At 33.8% G+C, this 19,731-nt stretch overlaps 1 protein-coding gene across 2 annotated transcripts in view; it reads right to left on the reverse strand.

The window, feature by feature from the left end:
• The window catches only part of SCN7A (sodium voltage-gated channel alpha subunit 7), an 87,421-nt gene that overhangs the window by 26,005 nt on the left and 41,685 nt on the right, over window positions 1-19,731 (reverse strand). For both annotated transcript variants that reach the window (XM_045780477.2, XM_087861195.1), the window contains exons 11-16: window positions 14,964-15,066; window positions 14,061-14,299; window positions 12,817-12,990; window positions 11,018-11,374; window positions 5,426-5,863; window positions 2,280-2,385 (exon numbers count right to left, since the gene is read on the reverse strand). In XM_045780477.2, coding sequence (XP_045636433.2) covers window positions 2,280-2,385; window positions 5,426-5,863; window positions 11,018-11,374; window positions 12,817-12,990; window positions 14,061-14,299; window positions 14,964-15,066 — 1,417 coding nt within the window. The remainder of the gene's footprint in view (window positions 1-2,279; window positions 2,386-5,425; window positions 5,864-11,017; window positions 11,375-12,816; window positions 12,991-14,060; window positions 14,300-14,963; window positions 15,067-19,731) is intronic.

The following is a 19,731-nucleotide window of genomic DNA, read 5'->3' on the forward strand; positions in this document are numbered from 1 at the left end:
AATCAGTTGCATTTCTGTACACGAATAACGAGAACGAAGAAAGAGAAATCAGGGAATCCATCCCATTTACAATAGCACCAAAAACCATACGTTACCTTGGAATTAACTTAACCAGAGACGTAAAGGACCTTTATTCTAGAAACTATAAATCACTCTTGAAAGACATTGAGGAAGACATAAAAAGATGGAAAGATATTCCATGCTCATGGATCGGAAGAATTAACATAGTTAAAATGTCCATGCTACCCAGAGCAATCTACACTTTCAATGCTATCCCGATCAAAATACCGAGAACGTTTTTCAAAGAACTGGAACAAATAGTCCTTAAATTTGTATGGAACCAGAAAAGGCCCCGAATCTCCAAGGAACTGTTGAAAAGGAAAAACAAAGCTGGGGGCATCACAATGCCGGATTTCGAGCTGTACTACAAAGCTGTGATCACAAAGACAGCATGGTACTGGCACAAAAACAGACACATAGACCAATGGAACAGAATAGAGAGCCCAGAAATGGACCCTCAGCTCTTTGGGCAACTAATATTTGATAAAGCAGGAAAAAACATCCGGTGGGAAAAAGACAGTCTCTTCAATAAATGGTGCTGGGAAAATTGGACAGCTACATGCAAAAGAATGAAACTTGACCACTATCTCACACCATACACAAAAATAAACTCCAAATGGATGAAAGACCTCGATGTGAGACAGGAATCCATCAAAATTCTAGAGGAGAACATAGGCAGCAACCTCTACGACATCAGCCAAAGCAACCTTTTTCATGACACATCCCCAAAGGCAAGAGAAACAAAAGATAAAATGAATTTATGGGACTTCATCAAGATTAAAAGTTTCTGCACATCCAAGGAAACAGTCAGAAAAACTAAGAGGCAGCCCACGGAATGGGAGAATATATTTGCAAATGACACTACAGATAAAGGACTGGTATCCAAGATCTACAAAGAACTTCTCAAACTCAATACACGAGAAACAAATAAACAAATCAAAAAATGGGCAGAAGATATGAACAGACACTTTTCCAATGAAGACATACAAATGGCTAACAGACACATGAAAAAATGTTCAAAATCATTAGCCATCAAGGAAATTCAAATCAAAACCACACTGAGATACCACCTTACGCCAGTTAGAATGGCAAAAATAGACAAGGCAAGAAACAACAATTGTTGGAGAGGATGTGGAGAAAGGGGATCCCTCCTACATTGTTGGTGGGAATGCAAGTTGGTACAGCCACTCTGGAAAACCGTGTGGAGGTCCCTTAAAAAGTTAAAAATTGAGCTACCCTATGATCCAGCCATTGCACTACTGGGTGTTTACCCCAAAGATACAGACGTAGTGAAGAGAAGGGCCATATGCACCCCAATGTTCATAGCAGCAATGTCCACAATAGCTAAATCGTGGAAGGAGCCGAGATGCCCTTCAACAGATGACTGGATTAAGAAGTTGTGGTCCATATATACAATGGAATATTACTCAGCAATCAGAAAGAATGAGTTCTCAACATTTGCTACAACATGGACGGCACTGGAGGAGATAATGCTTAGTGAAATAAGTCAAGCAGAGAAAGACAACTATCATATGATTTCTCTCATCTATGGAACATAAGAACTAGAATGATCAGTAGGGGAAGAAAGGGATAAAGAAAGGGGGGGTAATCAGAAGGGGGAATGAAACATGAAAGACTATGGACTATGAGAAACAAACTGAGGGCTACAGAGGGGAGGGGGGTGGGGGAATGGGATAGACCGGTGATGGGTAGTAAGGAGGGCACATATTGCATGGTGCACTGGGTGTTATACACAACTAATGAATCATCGAGCCTTACATCGAAAACCGGGGATGTACTGTATGGTGACTAACATAATATAATAAAAAATCATTATTAATAAAAAAAAAAAAAAAAAAAAAAAAAAGGAAATGAGCCTGATGAAGGGTAAGTTAAAGCTAGTTGATGGTGGGATGGGATTTAATTAAGGCTATCTGATTCCAGAGCCAATGCTCTTAACTACTGTATTAAACTTCCCAGGAAATAGGCCCACTCCCTCTTTTCCAAATGTTGACTTTTTTATTGACATTCCCTATAAATTTTATCAGGATTCATATGGGCATGTGTGCATGTATGTGCACACACGTTTGTGTGTGTGTGTTCCTTAACCAAATTAATAAACTCTCTAAAATTAAAATATATCCAATAGTATTAGTTAGGATAAGAGAAATTTAGTCTGATTTCAATATAATGATCAAAGGAACTTATTTTTTTCTTACCATTTTTCAGATGCTTTGGCTTCTCACGTTCATAAACCATTTCTTCTTCTTCAGAGATAGCAATGTCAACTGTACTGCACTCAGATGAGCTAGATTGTTTTACCTTCTGAAAAATAAATTCCCACCAAAAAAGCTGTGATTAAAGCTTCTCACTGGAGTTTAAGTTTATTTCATTTTCAGAAATAAGAAAAATTGTGTACAGAAAGACTTCTATAAGTTTTAAAGTCTTTTTAGGCTAACTTCAGGATTGACATTAAAATGCATACATATCTCTGTGAGTTAAAGTTTTAAAAACTTAATTAAAAATTCATTTAAGCTAAAATAATTAACATACAGTTCATAACACAGTTCTCCTTAAAGCTGTATAGGATACTGTGTCTCCAGTATCCAAAAGGATTTGAATTTCAAAGCTCTCTTGAAGGTATTGACAAGGTTTCCACGTATGCCATTGCAGCTAGATGAGCAGTACCAGAATAAATTACCCCTTGATGCTAAATATGGGTAGACAAGAGTGCACTTAGTTTGTATTGTAAAATCCAATCCAGACATTCTTGTGTTTACCATCATAGGACAGGACTGATGAGAGGTTACCCTGAGGTGAAATGAAGAAACGGCACAAGGAATAAGGGTAAGGAATAGACCTGGCAAAGTGGTACCAGCCGTATGGAGAGAGGCTATTTGCCGGGACTGACATTCTTTCTCACTCTGCCCTTGACTGAAGTTCAAGCCTGGATAGGATAAGATAGCCATGACTTTGTATATGTGGGAATAATGCATGTGACATGCATGGCTTTTACTTGAAATGATTTTCTCACAATGCTTTATTTTACTTTATTTTAAAAATAAATATACAACACATCATCCTTTAAAATGACCAAAATCCTGAAATTAATAAGGAAGATTATTTTCTGATTAAAAAATAAGATAAATTATTAAAACATCTGGAAAAAAACAGTCTTATTTCTTAAAAATTAAGGAAAGATCTAAGTAAAGTATATCAAAAGGAAAATTATAAATATTATGTCCTACCTATTGGTCTTATCCACAATAAATGTCAAGGAAATATAAGTAGGAAGCTCTGTTTGCCTTAGACCTTACATGATCAATTGTCAGTAAGACATTTGATGCTCAATTTAAAAAAACATATCCATCAGGAGACTACTCTTAAACGAATTACTTTTATTATTTCAATTCCTCATATTTTCTTTATTTCTGATGAAATAAAGGCTATAACAATGTACTGATTTGAAAGTAAACAATAAATAAATGAATATTATATAACACTTGGGCATTCAATAATTGAAAATTATATACCTTATATTTATGTTATTTTAGAATTTTTACATAAACTATTTGATGTGATTTTTCCAAACGTTTTTAGTATGTATTATTCTAAATTTAAAAATAAATCAATTAGGGTTCAAAATTATAAGCAATTTTATTAGAAGACTACTTAATAACATGAGAAAGTGACCATGTTATACTGCTACATTATGAAAAAAGTTATAAAACCCAATGTAAAGTTTGATGTTATTTTTATAACTATATACATTTAGTTATGTTGCAACTAAAAAATGGCTGGAAGTTTAAATACCAAAGAAAGAAGAGAATGTATCTCAGAATTATCAGATCACATGTGATTTTATGTTCTTTGGTTTTTAGTAGATCAGCATCCTTACGTACTTATGAGTTACATAATCTTTAAAGTGTCTAAATTAAATATGTAACTAAATATACAGATAACTGAATAAATCTCTGAGCAGCTAATCAATCAACAAGACCAAATAATTATGCACCATAAATTACAACTCCTGAAACCTCACCATTTACAATTATATTTAGTGTCATCTTTCCTATTATGTTCATATCCCAGACTTTCTAATGAGATTGGCAAGAAGTTTCCTGGAGCATCTCAACACGATGTGCTGTGATAAATAGCAATTTTACCCAGAAATAGATGATAGTCAAAGTTGTAGGTGAAGATACATAAGTGCAACTGGAGAAGAGTTTTCCCTGTTTTCTAGAAATGGTATTAATTAAAGGAAAATGAACCTAAAAATATTGGGCATGCTAGGGAGTGAAAGTGTTTCCCTAATACATAGATGCCTTCACTAGGAATGGAAGGATTTTGAATAATTGTAATTCAACTCCTGCTAGGCCAATTTGAGAGGTTATCGCAGAGCAGCTGCCAAGCTGTAAGAGATCTGGGAGACAAGATTGTGCCAGAGACTTTTTTGGGGATGTGGAAAAAGACATTGTCTCCCTCTCCCTAGTGCCTGTGAGCGATCCGAGACAGTTCCCTACTGAGGTACAATCCAAGAAGCTCACAGAGCACATGTGATCTCTGTAGTTGTAGCTTCCTATTAAATTACACCTCCTACTGAGATATCATAGTGCTCGCAAATGAAGACGATAAGATTGATTCCAGTAGGGTGTACATTTTAGAAGCTAAGTGAACAGCAATATCTACACTTCTTTGAATGTGTTGGGTTTTTTGTTGTTGTTGCTTTTTTGTTTTGTTTTGTTTATCCCGGAATTGACAAAGCTACCCACTGTTCACAATGCAAGCTGGTGGGTTTTCTTTATTCTTTTAGTCCAGCTCAATTATATACGTTATAGTAAATGTTGCAGAAATAAAGTGACCAGAATCCTAGAATTTAAGCAAGTAAGAAAGTATTTTAGCTGTTTTGTAGTCCAGTTTCCCATCTCAAAGATGAAAATGCCCAGGAGAGTTTAATGATTTCTCTGATAATACACATTGATTTTGAAAACTTAGTTTTCTTCAATATGCTTTTCTTCATCCCATTCTGCCTTCTTATTAATTTACCGAATTTTGTAATTATATTATCTAATTTTACTAAAGGTTTACTATAGACTGGGCGTTGTTCTATGCACCATTGAACTTTTTTCTCAGTCCTATCCTCCCTAAAAAAATAGATTCAGTTTTATCTGAATTTATAGACAAGGAAACTGAAGCTTAAACAGGTTAATTAACTTCATCAGGAGCATACAATCAGGAGCAGGGAGTGCTATAGCTAGGATTGAATGGGTCATCTAACTAACTCTGCAACTTCAACACTAATTCACTTTCTTACCAATAATGCCAAAAATCAACAATAAGCAATCAGAATAGTCAAACATCTTACCTCTTTGCTGCTCCCATCACCTGACTTGCTTTGAACCTCTTTATTATCCAGATTTTCTATATCAGATTCTCCTGAAGCAATTGGTACAGTTTCTGAGACACTAGGACTGGGGATAAGTGATTGACTCTCATTTTCAGTCATTGTGTTTTTCTCTGTGCCACTGCTTTTTCCCTTATCCTTGAGGAAATCTTGAGTGTTGCTTAATTCAGAAAGGGTGTGGTCAGAAATATTCTCTTTAACATATACACCGTTTACATTGTCCATTTTGTCCTTTGAAACATTTTGGTTTTTGCATAATATTTTAGAAAGCACATAGTTTATTTCTTTCTGAATCTTTGCCAGTGCACGCTGGAGGTTTTTTGCTTCATCATCCTCTCCAGTTGTGGCAGCCTTGTATGAACTAAATGAGCTCACCAGTGCCAGAAACAGGTAAATTATCTAAATGAGGAAGTAAATGAGGTTAAGTTTATCTCACTTTCTGTTTCCTTCTGAACAATAAAACATCTTTTTTAAAAAACTGACCTGAGATTTGAAAACAGAACATGAGCTACAATGCTATATAGACTATTCAGTTCTTCCAGCGGGTCAGGGTCTGTGCGAAGAGTTTGTACAGCCAGAACTCATCTTAGAGTCACAATATCCTATGACATATCATTTGTTTTTCTTTTATAGATGAAAAAGGAAAGGCTTACAGGTGTCAAATATCAAAGGTCACATAGATCAGACTCAAGTGTGTCTCATTCCAAAGCTTGTTTTCTATCACTGAGCCAGGCTACCTCTTCCAAGATGAGAGAACAAACTGCTACTTCTGATGGCTGACCACTTCGGCACTATCCCGGAAAGATGTACAGTGACATCGTCATGGGTTCTGCAAGCCTACAAGGAATATCACGGGGAGAGAGCTATTCCTGGTTCCAAAGCCTGCATCTAAATTTTCTTGCCACATGTTAGCACAGGGAGTGGATAGGTTAATTGATTCTCTGTAGTAATAAATTTGGTTAGATAAGAAAGAGATGAGTGATGGAAGAATCATTCCTAATAGTTGTAAGCTATTTGAACTCAAGGACAGTGTACATTTTGACCTTTATTGTCACTGAAAGATATGATCAAGCCACGCTTAGTTTCCAGAGAATCATATTTTTATCTTGTTTTAATTGTAGGACATAGATAATATTTTTGGAGTTTAGAGTTGGAGATTCATATTGATAATTCTCTTAGACTTAAAGTAATAATTTGAGCATCTTGCTTGTTATGGAAGTTTTTCTCCCTCTCTTTGGATATCTGAGCTTTTTATGATTTGATTTCGTTTATGTTTTACATATTGTTTTTAACGGTCAAAATTCAAACGACATGAATTATGTTTAAGAATATATGTATGAATAATATATATATATATATATATATATATATGCTAATATAAAGTTTACTTACAGATAATATGGGCAGGGGCTCTATGGCCTTTGTATGAATTACATTATTAGCATTTCTATCATTCTTAAAAGACAATGAGTTCAGGACTTTAAGAGGGCAACACCAAATATAATTTATGGTTGTTGGTTGTTTCTTTTCCTTCCTTTGGTTATTAGGCATGGTGAGAAATAAGGAAAGGATGTTAGGTAAGAGTTTCATGACTACAAGCTTCACGTGAGCAGGAACCAAGTTTTCTCTTAAGTAGACAACTCTCACAGTGCTAGGCACACAATAAGTGATAAATACATATTTGTTGAAAAAATCAACTATAGAATGAATGAAAGAATAGATTTTGTGACAGGATTTAGGCAAGGAAAAATTTTGCTATAATAGTTGTATTTTTAAGAGCTTACAATCTAAGATTTCTTATATCTTAGATACACATACCCCACATAAAGTACCTGCAGATTTACATATACAGTAAAAATGTTAAAAGGCTGAAAATGAAATTCGAAATGCTCTAAGGTATAAAGAAAAATTTTGCAATACTACAAGATACTACTGTATTATTCAAGTGTGCTCTGAATTAAAAATAGTCTTTTAAAGGACTAAAGAAGAAAAACAGAAAGTGTAAATCACCAAAACTATAGAGGATTGACTACTTCTTATCTGAGCATTAATAAAGAAGGAAGGGGGAAACACAAAGATTATATTATATAAGCTTAGAGTAACTTTATTCTAGGCCCAGTGTTTTTATAAAGAGATTCAAACCATTTTTTTTGTTTTTGTGTTAAAAGATAAAATGTGAAATAATGTATATATATAAAAAAACATTTAAATGTCTCCCCTAAAATTTGCCTTCCCTTTTACCTCAAGGATGTCTATCTGTTAGGTGAGAATTGAGCAACTCTTATCAAAATAAAGTAGTTTGAAAGAGAAAGAAGATTCAAGGTTTATTTAAGTAATTATTTTTCAAGTACTTTTCAAGTATTTTGCAAGCATTTTTCAAGTATTTTTAAAGTACAAGTAATTATATGATTAGTAATGAAGGAATTTAACATGTATGAAGGTTCTATTTTAATATTGTTCAAATTATATCTTAACATATATTTAATTTGAGAATATGTAAACATGTGGCATAATATATATATTTATCATTTTTTTATTTTTAAGAAGCAACGGCATTTTATATTGTTGTCTATTTCTTTTTATGTTCTCTCCCTCAACCAGAGACCACAATTCACCTGGTGACAACTACTTAAATTACAGGTAAAAACACTTGGAGGGTTTGCATAATTGAAACTTCTAAATAATGTTTAATTAACAAAACTCTATATGCGGGAGTTATGATTTTCTAGAGTTTAAAGAAAGTAAAACAAACATTTATGAATATTTATAGAGTGCTAGCTAATATTATTTAAGTTACAATAACCCTATGAGGCATATATTATTATGTTCATTCTCCTATTAGAGACTGTCAGACTTAAAGAGGCTGAGTAATATGCACAAAGCCATTTAATTAGTTTATGATAGAACTCCTTTTGAACCCATGTTTTCTTTTTTTTTTTTTTTTAAAGATTTTTTATTTATTTTATGTGACAGAGAGACAGCCAGCGAGAGAGGGAACACAGCAGGGGGAGTGGGAGAGGAAGAAGCAGGCTCACAGCGGAGAAGCCTGATGTGGGACTCGATCCCGGCACGCCGGGATCACGCCCTGAGCCGAAGGCAGACGCCTTAACGACTGCGCCACCCAGGCGCCCCTGAACCCATGTTTTCTTGGATCTGAACTCTGTTTCTTCTACAACTCAACACTGCATATAACTATTTAAAAGCCACTTAAATACTTGCTTTTGTATATAATTTTATGGTTTCCACTTAAGGCTGATTCACTGTTGGAATTTTGTTGGGTGAATAAGATAAACTTTAAAAATGGGAAATACCTTTTTTTTACACCAATATTGAGTTTTAGTGTGAAATTACAATGCTATAATGCAATGAGTTGGAAGTACAGGGGGAAAAGTTCTACAGCCTTACAGATTCTTTCCTTGCATTTTTTCCCTTTTATTTACTCTAGTGTTATTATCATGATGTCCCACACATGGATGACTATTGAGGGGAATAAAGTTGAAAAGATTCAGCAAGCCAAGCAACATGATGACCAATCAATTGGAAATGGAGGCTTGTGTAACTCCACTTTTCCCTGAAATCCCTCTGCCTATTGACATCAAGTTTCTGATCAGTAGGAATAAGAAAAATAAGAAACAGAGTGGAGTTCAAAAACAAAGAAACAGAAGTAAATTATATAATTACTTTAGCATTTTTGCTTCTCTGTGAAGTGTGTGTGTGTGTGTGTGTGTGTGTGTGAGTGAGATTTACGTCAACAGCAACCATTGCCCTTCCTTTTGGGAACAGAAACTTATATTTCATTTGGGAAATCACCCTTATCTCATTATTAGTTGTATGATATGACTTTGGGATGATGCCAACTCCAGCTCCAGAACAGGGTTCTGAGTAGCTTAACATAATAATATATGTTAATATATTCTACACTCTGCACAATAAATACTAAATGTATTCCACACCCTGAGCAATAGAGATTGGTTTACAAATAGACATGTGACTCAGAGCTAATAAGATAAGGAGAAATTTGCTGTGACTTCTAGGAAAGAAACAGGAATTTCTCTTCTATTAGACTTGACATGATATGAACACATGAAGCTTTAGACAGCAACAGCCATCTTGATAAAACAGAGGCTACTAGCTGGCAAGGGGCATACAGAAGACAGATCTGAGACATACAAAGATATGTCTCTAATGACCTTGTTTGAACATATGTGTCATACCACAACTGAAGTGAAATCTATCTCTGACATTTTGAGTTAAGCATGCTGATATGTATGTTGATTTTTGTTTCAACCAGTAAGAATAGGGTTATGTCAGTGGGAATTGAAAGTGTACTGATAGCTACAGGGGCTGAGGTCACTGAAATATTTTTACATGTTAGGCTCTGTTCTAGGCTTTGATGATATAGAGAATAGTCTTGATCCTTTCCTTTGTGGAGCTTAGTTTAATAATGAAGGTTTAGACAAGTACATCAACAATTAAACAAATTAAATATAATGTCAGCAGTGATAAGTGGACAGGGGTTATAACCAAGGTGAAACAGAAGCAATGAGAAAGGGCACCAATAGATATGATGGAGTCTAACCTGTTATTATTTTTTTTTTCAGTCTTTTGGAAAATGTATTTGATCTCTATGACTTTATGAATAAAAACCAAATGTTGAATCCTTTTTTCCACTGTAAGAGCAGTTTTCTTTTGTAAGCCATTCCCTTTTCTTGGAAGAAGTGAAAGCTACTTACTCAATCCATGTAACACCAGTTCAATTACTGGGAATTTAAAAGTGATAGCTTTCCCTTTTAATTAATGCACAATAGTTTTATGAAAGAATGATTTTCAAACTTTGCTGCACAATTTAATCAAATGAAAAACTTCTAAAAAATCCTGATGACCAGGCTATGTCCACAAACCAATAAAATCAGAATCTCTGGGAATGTATCCAGGGCATTACTACAGTTTTATTAATTCCCTAGGTTATTCCAATGTGCAGCCAAGTTTGACAACCAGTGTTATGTTTAAGTGCTTCTTAAAATTTAATGTGCACACAAATAACCTGGGGTTATTGTTAAGAAATATATTCCACTTCCATAGGTCTGGGATGGAGTCTAAGAGTCTGAATTGATAACTATCTCCCACATGATGCCAATGCTACTTGAGTAGCAAGGTTATAAACCAGTGCTATCCAACGGAAATATGACCCATGTCACGTATGCAACTTTTTAGTAGCCACATTAAAAGCATAAACAAAAACAGGTGAAATTAATTTTACTAACACAGTTTAACTAAATACATAAAAACTGCCATCATTTCAAAATTCATTCAATATAAAAAATACTAATAAAATAATTCACACTCTTTTTTTTGGGTAAGACTTCAAATCCAGTGGGTATTTCCACTCGTAGCACATCTCAAATTGAACCACTCATATTTCATCTGACCAACAGCCACCATACTGGACAACACAGTTAACAGACCATTGGATCCCATAAATCCACATCATGAAAATACCAGACTACATTACATTAGTTTTTCAAGGAAGATTTAAAAGCATGGATTACTTACCAATAAGTTTCCAATTAAAATGACCATCATGTAAAAAGAAATACAACCGAATTGGCCTGCTACCTTAAAGCAATCCCATAAAGTCTCTATCCATTCTCCACAGAGAATCCGGAACACATTCAGGTAGGAGTGGAAGAAGTCATGCATGTGCCAGCGTGGGAGTCGACAGTCTTTATCTATGATGCAGACACATTCTTTATAACTCATACCAAACAGCTTCAGGCCAACCACAGCAGAAAAGAATGTGAATGTGAACAACAGCAGGACCAAGTCTTTCAGGGCCACCAAGGAGTTATTAAGAATCTGCATCAGAATCTTAAATGTTGGCCAGTATTTTGCCAATTTGAAAATTCTCAACTAATACAGCAATGCCAGAAACAACAAAAATAAGAAACAACAAAAAGCCTGGTCACTATTTATTATGATGTACATTTAACATTTTTATCAGCATTATACACATACACATAGTCTTTAATACTCAGCTTTAAGTATTATTAATACTAACCAATGAAAATTCATTTTTATGTAATTCTTAATACATCATACATATTCTGTATTTTTTACACCAGATCCAATATCTTCTTCTGTTGATCTATCAATTTCCATTCAATATTATATGATTATAATTACTCTAGTTTTATGTTTTAATATCTGGTAGGACAATTATCCATTCTTTGTTTTGCTTTTCACAACACGTAGGAAATTCTCCCACATTTTGACATATAGATGATATTGAAAAGAGTCGGTTAGGTCCCATTAAATTCTGCTGAAGATTCTATTATGTATTTTCCTTTAAAGTAACATATCAGAGACCAAATATAGCAGCTTAGGTTTAGTCTGAATATTTCTCTTCTTTTCACTAGATTTTTTATTTCTATTGATACAGGATAGGAATTACCTTAAAATTTTAGCTACCATATTACAGTGAACCTAGTAATCTAAAACTGAAACATCATTTTTATATATGTTATACCTTCCCCAACTTTTTCTAGTATGTAGTCTTTCTAGACTCAAGAATATAAAATATTCAGTCTGTACCCTTCAGATACTTTGATACTATATTTTATCATATTTTTTTGGTATTTCCCAGTCTTGTTTCATCCATAAATTTGATAAGTACATCTCGTATATGTTTATCTTACTGATTAGAAAAGTCTACAGATGAGGACGTAAGACAGTGTTCTGAAGAATTATTTGGGTAAAATCAAATCTACTTAATTGTTCTTGATTCCTGCTACATTCCTTCAACTTCTTACCAGAATATATTACTTATCAAGTACTTAATATTTCCATACATACTCTTCTAATAACAGTATATCCTCGGCTAGTTTTCTGATTCTTACTACCACCCTACACTGCAGGCATATAACGATTCTGACTTAATAATTTTCATAACAACGTTCTGCTGGCCTGACTGGTCTTTTGTGAAGTTTTCTAACTCTACATTTAGAAATACTCACCTGATTCCAGTTCCTTAGTTATACACTGGCATTCAGCTTCTGGGACTCCACATTATCCTGCCCCTCACAATTGACCAGTAACCCTGGTCCTGTTTCCTAAAACTATGCCTCAAATTTGCTATACATATGGCTTATTTCCTTTGAGGCTTTGGTCAAATGACAGCATTGGAAAATTCTTATTCTTCCTGGGGCACTTTCTAAGCTTTTTAAATAAAAATTAATTCATGTATTACTCCAAATGTCCCAATGGGATAGGTATTACTATTCTTCCCATACTGTGTCTGAGGAAGCGGAGATGAATTTTCATAAAATAAAATTTAGATCTTGGATCCTACTTACCACCCTGAATGTTCGAAAAAGAGCCATTCCATGAATATTTGATAGATAAAGCTCTGCTAAACCATGGAACACAATCAGGCTATCAAAAATGTTCCAACCTACTTGAAAATACCCATATGGATGCATTGCAATTATTTTCAAAATCATTTCTGCTGTGAAAATTCCAATAAAAATCTAAACAAAAACAAAACACATGGATGAGAATATGCTTCCTATCTGAACCCTCACACACAAAAACTATAACTTTTCACTGCCACATTCATCACAGTTTCTCTGTCAAAATCTGATTAGTTCTGGAGTCTGTATTATAAGGATAGACTCAAACATTTTACTTAACAGTCTAACGTCAAACATTGTATACAAAATCTTCAATTATTTAATAAAATCTATCCTGAAAGACAACAAAAGTATATTTAAAGATGAAAATCTTTTCATTTTGAATGGTTTCTTTTGGGATATGGAATACATAAGATATTTAATTTTTTAAACTGTAAAAGAATTTAAAAAGTACTTATGTGAACCAGGAAAAAAAAAAAACAAAGTAAACCTATGAACACTGTTTCTTGAAAACTATACTGTCAGAAATGACTAAATTATTGTATTGGTACCAAGTAAATGTATAATTCAAAAGGGGTAGCAGTTTGGCAATTTATACTAATACCAAGCAACAAACAACCACCACCATAAAAGCAAAGAAAATTAAATATTGTATATTTCCTTGAATGTGACTTGTTTTTAACTCACAGTAATCTGTTTTGCTTTTTGCATTGTATTGAGAAAAAAAGGGTAAGTTTCCATCTAAGGCAAAGACAGGTGGCTAGAGCAGACAGGGCAGGTATGGTTGCAGTCAGGATTCAGAATTCAGGTGTCAGTGAAGAACTTGTATTTGTTATTTCACCTCTGCCCTGCTCTGATCTGCAGAACTATGGTACCAAGAGAAGATATGTTTGGGAAGGGTGAGGAAATAAGTAATATTTCCATTTAACCTAATTGCCAAGCAACTGACTAGAATCTCAAACTTAAATGGCAGAATCTTAAATTCTAGCTACAAACCTATTCAATGATATGAACACTTACAAAGCAGGGTTGGGGATGGCCGATTATGGGAGTATGAACAGAATACTTCATGTAATATGCATATAATGCATTTGTAATATATTGGATTTATAAAATAAAATAATGGGGATAATGATGACTAAAGAAATGATGAAATCGCAAATGAAAATAATGTACAAGAGCCTTACCAGGTTTCCAATGCTGAGACTATTGTTGGTTTCTTCACTCATTGGATAACATTCCAAGGCCAAAAAACATATGTTTAGAATTATGCATATGGTAAGGACAAGATCAGTAAATGGGTCCATTATAATCATATGGATAAACTCTTTCAATTTTAACCAACAGGGAGAACAATTCCAGATCAAGAAAGTTTTAGCAAATCTAGTCCAACACAATGAGCATCTCTTCCTGGATTTTTTAAGTTCTGAAATAAAGGAATAAAAAAGTTAAACATTAGCAAATTGATTAAGTTCTAATTAATAAAATATTTTGACTTTTGCATGCAAAGAGATGTTTAAAACTAGACTTTTGATTTGGAATTAGCAAATAGAAATATTTTGTACTAATAAAAAGCAGAGCAAAGCAAATTTCCTCTATTTTGTTCATGCTTGCTGCGTTAGACAAATGAAATGAGACAAACTGTATTAGAGGCAAAACAGGAGTTTCTCTCAAGAAAACAAAAGTGGAATAAAGTTGAGAGTATTATAATTAATAATTTCTAGACTTTTATGCTTACCAAATAATGCCTTTTAATGTTGTCCATGATAATGAGTTACTGGTTATATATTTAAAAAAGCAGACAGTACAGAAAGTATCATAATACATTATTATTATATTATCCAACCTCTATTTTTAGTTATAAGTTAATACTTCTTTATTGCTTTCAATGTTAAAGAAAATTCCTTAGCACTCTTTGGTGACCCTTTCCAATGTCTAAAATACCATGTGTATGGAATTGCTCATTTTAATATTCTTATGTTATTCCTTAAATTTTTATCATCTAAAATTCTAAAGAAATTGTAGGATTCCTTTAAAAGTGAATCTTATGAATAGTACCTTTCATAGTGTCTAAATATTTTTTACTTTACCTTCCTCATGTCTGATAGCAACAGTAGCATCATCCAACATATTCAAAGAAGTGGTCATAGAAGTTGGTGATCTTTTCTTCATTTCTATTTGTGTGGTCTTGGTCTAGAAAGAAATTAGATGAGTCCAGTGCTGACTTCTTCCCTTTGTAGTTACAAGACTATAACTATAAGAAGGTTTATAACCTCTTTAAAATGCTGATTCTTACCTCCAGAAATCGTTTTGGGTTTCATCATTTGCTACTCTTTACACTATAGGCAGACTTAAACTGATTTAGGATTATTTGGGTAATGAAGGTGTATAACTTGCAACTCAACAAAATCATTTCATACTATGAAATGAACTATAAAAGGAGGAAATCGGAGAATACTGGTTTTATTACTCGTATTTGATAAACCATTCAATGTATACTTTAGGATTATTGCAAAATATCCAGTTGGCAAACATGCTACTGAATAATAGTATTTCTCAAACAACTTAAATTTTTCCTTGAGGGTATTTTACAACTTTGAAAACTCTTTTGATAAAATCAAAATATTTGGTTTTGTAGTAATGAAATAATCTTGAATAGCATGAGGTGAAAGGATGGATTTAAAAGAGTTGTTTTGATATGGAATGATAATTCCATAAAGGAATCACTTCTTCCTGTCATGTCTCTTGAGTAATGATTTTAAGATATTCTGTTTTGCCGATGTGGTTACACAAAGTTCAAAAGAAGTCTTGCATTGAAAACACGTTCCTAGGGTTTGATGTAGATGTTACAAGTTCTGTACCATCGTAGTTATCACAAATAGAGCTCAGGTGTTTCTAGTGACCAAGAATAAAATTTATATTTGAATTTATGCTCTAAGAAACTGACAATGGTGGGGCACCTGGGTGGCTCAGTCAGTTAAATGTCCAACTCTTGATTTCAGCTCAGGTCATGATCTCAGGGTGGTGAGATCAAGCCCTGCATTGGGCTCTGCACTGGGTGTGAAGCCTGCTTAAGATTCTCTCTCTCCCTCTGCCTGTCCCCCCTCTACGTGTGTGTGCGCACGCGAGAGAAAGAAACTGACAATGGGCAGATAATATCACACCACAGAATTCCCAACACTTTTTACATTTGGCACACAAAAGAATGATATTTGTATGTTTGTTAACTTGGTAAATAGGTGTGGCTAGATAGCTGAAATAAATAGTAAATAAATTTGAATAGGCAAGGCTGCTCTGGAACAGAAGTACATGTCATGAGGGTGTTGCTTCAGTAACACTGAAGGAATTAGTGGTCTAGGCTCAATGATAACGGATACCCAGTACACCTGATTGGCTGGTTCTGCTGTGGTCTTTCTGAAGTGGCATAATAGGTATCGAGGAATGATCATATTTATCTCATTCAGTATCAATCAAATTCTCTCTAATTTCATAAATACTAGAGTCAAAGGAGGTAAAAACCAACTCTACTATATATTGATTTCATCTTGAAAATGGTAAGATTCTTCAGGTCTACAGATCTCTGTGCTTTCATTATTATTTTTTTTATTGAAAAAGTAAGCTAAAAATTCAGGGTGTGAGATTAATTTATTTACCTTAATTAAACTTACTCCAGAAAGTATTTTTTTTAACTGACTTACAAGGTTACATAAAATAGAAGTTATAATTTATACAATTCCAAATTTCCATGAGTCAAAAACCAAAAGAAGCATAATTGTTCTGTTATTAAGGTCTAACTGGGATTTCCCAGGTATATCTTCATAAAGATGATACTTTGTGATACACTGAATAATACCTTGCACTAGTCCTAATATAAATGACTTGCCTCCTAGAGATGTTTTTGATAATGACAATGTCTGATGGAATCACCCCAAGAAGCAATTCAGTAAAGATAATCATCTGTGGGGAGTGGGTAGAGTAAGAAGAGTAATACTGTTATTGTTGATTTAATCATATTTAATTCTCTACTTATTTGGCTTGAACTGTGGATATATTTTAGAATATAAAATGAATTAACTAAATATCAGTCTAGTAATATAGTTACCTAAATGGAGCTCTTAAAAATACAGTATGAATGCCCACAAGTTGGCCAACTACTAAGGATAGGACCATTTTATAATGCAAATTAAAAAGATCATGACTCAGTAATCTCCTGTTTGGAAGTTTAAGAGTTAATAAAGACTTATCCAAAGTTAAAATTAGGCTGGAAAAAGGACTTAGGATCCTTGTTCTCATAACTGGTTTAAATTTTCTCCAGAGAGGAGGAATGAATAAGAAAGAATCCAGTCATATTTCTAGCATTTAGATATGAATACCTGAAGTATTCATCTTGGACTCCGATTTGCTCTACTGCAGCTACACTGGCCTGACTCACTCGGTTCCTTCCCCCTGTATAGCATGGACTCATTCTTTAGATGTCAGTTCAAGCATCAGTTCCTCAGAAAACCCTTTTATTGAGCAGGGATTTAAACATCTCTCAAAACATCATGTTTCTCACTTTTATAGCACTTCCCACAGCTTCATTTTTTTTTTTTAGTAGAGAATAGTACAGTGAGTCACCAGGTACCCAATATCCAGCCTTAAAAATTAATAACATTATACTCTTCATTTCTCATGTATTACTCACCCTACCTTATTTAAAATATTTCAGGAAAAATATTTCAGACATCATATAATTCTCAGAATAAGCTTTGTAAGACACATAATCACAATATTAGGATCACAATCAGAAATTTAGTAATTCCTTAATATTATCCAGTACCCAGACCATGCTCCATTTTCTTTCATTGCTCAGAAACTTTCTATTATAGTTTATTTGTTCCAATCAAATACAAAAAAGATCCCCATATTGTATTTAGTTCACAGGTCTACTGATTATCTTGTGACTTTATTTTTTCTATGTGATTTATTTGTTGATGATAATGGATCACTTATAACTGTAGAATTTTCCACATTCTTGATTTGGCAGATTGTGTCCTTTTACCGTAATTTAATGTGTTCTTCTCTTTCTTATAGTCTCTATAAAAAGACAGTTAGATCTAGAGGCTTACTAGACCTAACTCAGATTATGGCAAGAATATATTGTATGTGGTGTTTTATGTCTCCTGTTTCATAACATCAGGAAACACATAATGTCTGGTAGTCTGAGAGGTACAATTTTGTGTTTGTGATAATCTTATGGTCTATCGCCCCATTAGCTTCATGAAGATAGTTACTGTATTTGTATTTATTAACATCTTAAAATCTCCAATGTTTAGTATAATGCCTAGCATATAGTAGATTGTCAATAATGTTTTAATTAATTGGATAGATAAGCTATAAGGATGCCATTTTAGATGGGCGAATATTTTTGAAAATATTTATATTTCTACAGTTGTATATATCTGATTCTCTTCATGAGGTCTGGACAGCGACTGACAATTCTTTTTTTTATTTTTTAAATATTTTATTTATTTATTTGACATAGAGAGACAGCTAGAGAGGGAACACAAGCAGGGAGAGTGGGAGAGGGAGAAGCAGGCTTCCTGCTGACCAGGGAGCCCGATGTGGGGCTTGATCCCAGAACCCTGGGATCGTGACCTGAGCCAAAGTCAGATGCTTAATGACTGAGCCACCCAGGCACCCCGCAACTGGCAATTCTTAAGAAAGTTTCATCTGCCAACTGTGTATTTGATGGAATAATATAGTTTCAGCATTAAGCCTCCAGAAAAATAGAGTGGTGAAAAATGAAGTAAAGTGTTGAGAAATCAGACACCAATAAATACAGGTCAAACTTTGCAACTGGAACTCCTCAGTAAAGATAAAATTTAAGGATTCATGAAGATGCTTATTATATGTGTGGAACATAGCCAACATTCAATAAACATTATATACTATTATTACTATTATCATTATTGTTATTTTAATTGCCCCTAAAAAGGGGATATAGTCAAAGACTTAAGAGTTTTACGTTGATTGAGTATTCTCCATTATGTACTGCTGTGTCTTTATGTGTTTCCTATAATTAGCCATTAACATTTTTTTTTCAGTCGCTCAGTATACTCTAAGCACTGCCAACTGCTCTACAATCTCACATCAACCTGTGAGACAGATACTACAATTATATACATCTTGCAGATAAAGAAGCTGAAGTTCAGAAAGGCTAACAGACTTGGCAAATACCATACATCTATTAAGTGGCTAAAATAGACTGAAATCTATATTTATCTGACTGCAAAACTGTGCTTTTACCCAATATGATCTACTGCTCTCCTACAATGTGAGAATATGAAGCACCTAAGTAATCTCTCAGTAATTCCAACATCAGAATTAGAATCTGATAAGTCTTAAATCAGATCCGTTACCTAAAGGGTCCTCAGTATGTTCCACTTTAAATTCTTCTCTTTCCAGTATTTTCTTATGTATAAATAAAAAAGGAAAAGAAAGTAAATCTTGTAAAAATGACCTTCACTCTTACTTCCCCCAAAAAAGTTTTTCATGACAAAATGTTCTAGTGCTCTTCCAGGAAAAGAAATCCTTTACAATAGAAAGATTTTAATTAAAACCAGAAAGGCTTCATGTGATCCAAAGCAGCCAAATGAATGGAGATATTAAGAAATTGGGAAATAATTCAAGTTCTTCCTAAGCAGAGTTAATAGGGCATCTCATCTTGAGATAAGAGAAGTATTGTGCTCTTGGATATATTTGTGTATAGCCCTTGACATTTAAAATGCCACTTCAAAACAAATTACACATTCAACATATCATTTAGAACATAATCATTCAATCAGAAGGAACCCGCGCTCATTTCTAGAGACAGAA

The sequence above is a fragment of the Ursus americanus genome, chromosome 1 (genome assembly GCF_024610735.1).
Source record: "Ursus americanus isolate L20-20 chromosome 1, mUrsAme1.1.p, whole genome shotgun sequence".
In the NCBI taxonomy this organism is placed as follows: domain Eukaryota; kingdom Metazoa; phylum Chordata; class Mammalia; order Carnivora; family Ursidae; genus Ursus; species Ursus americanus.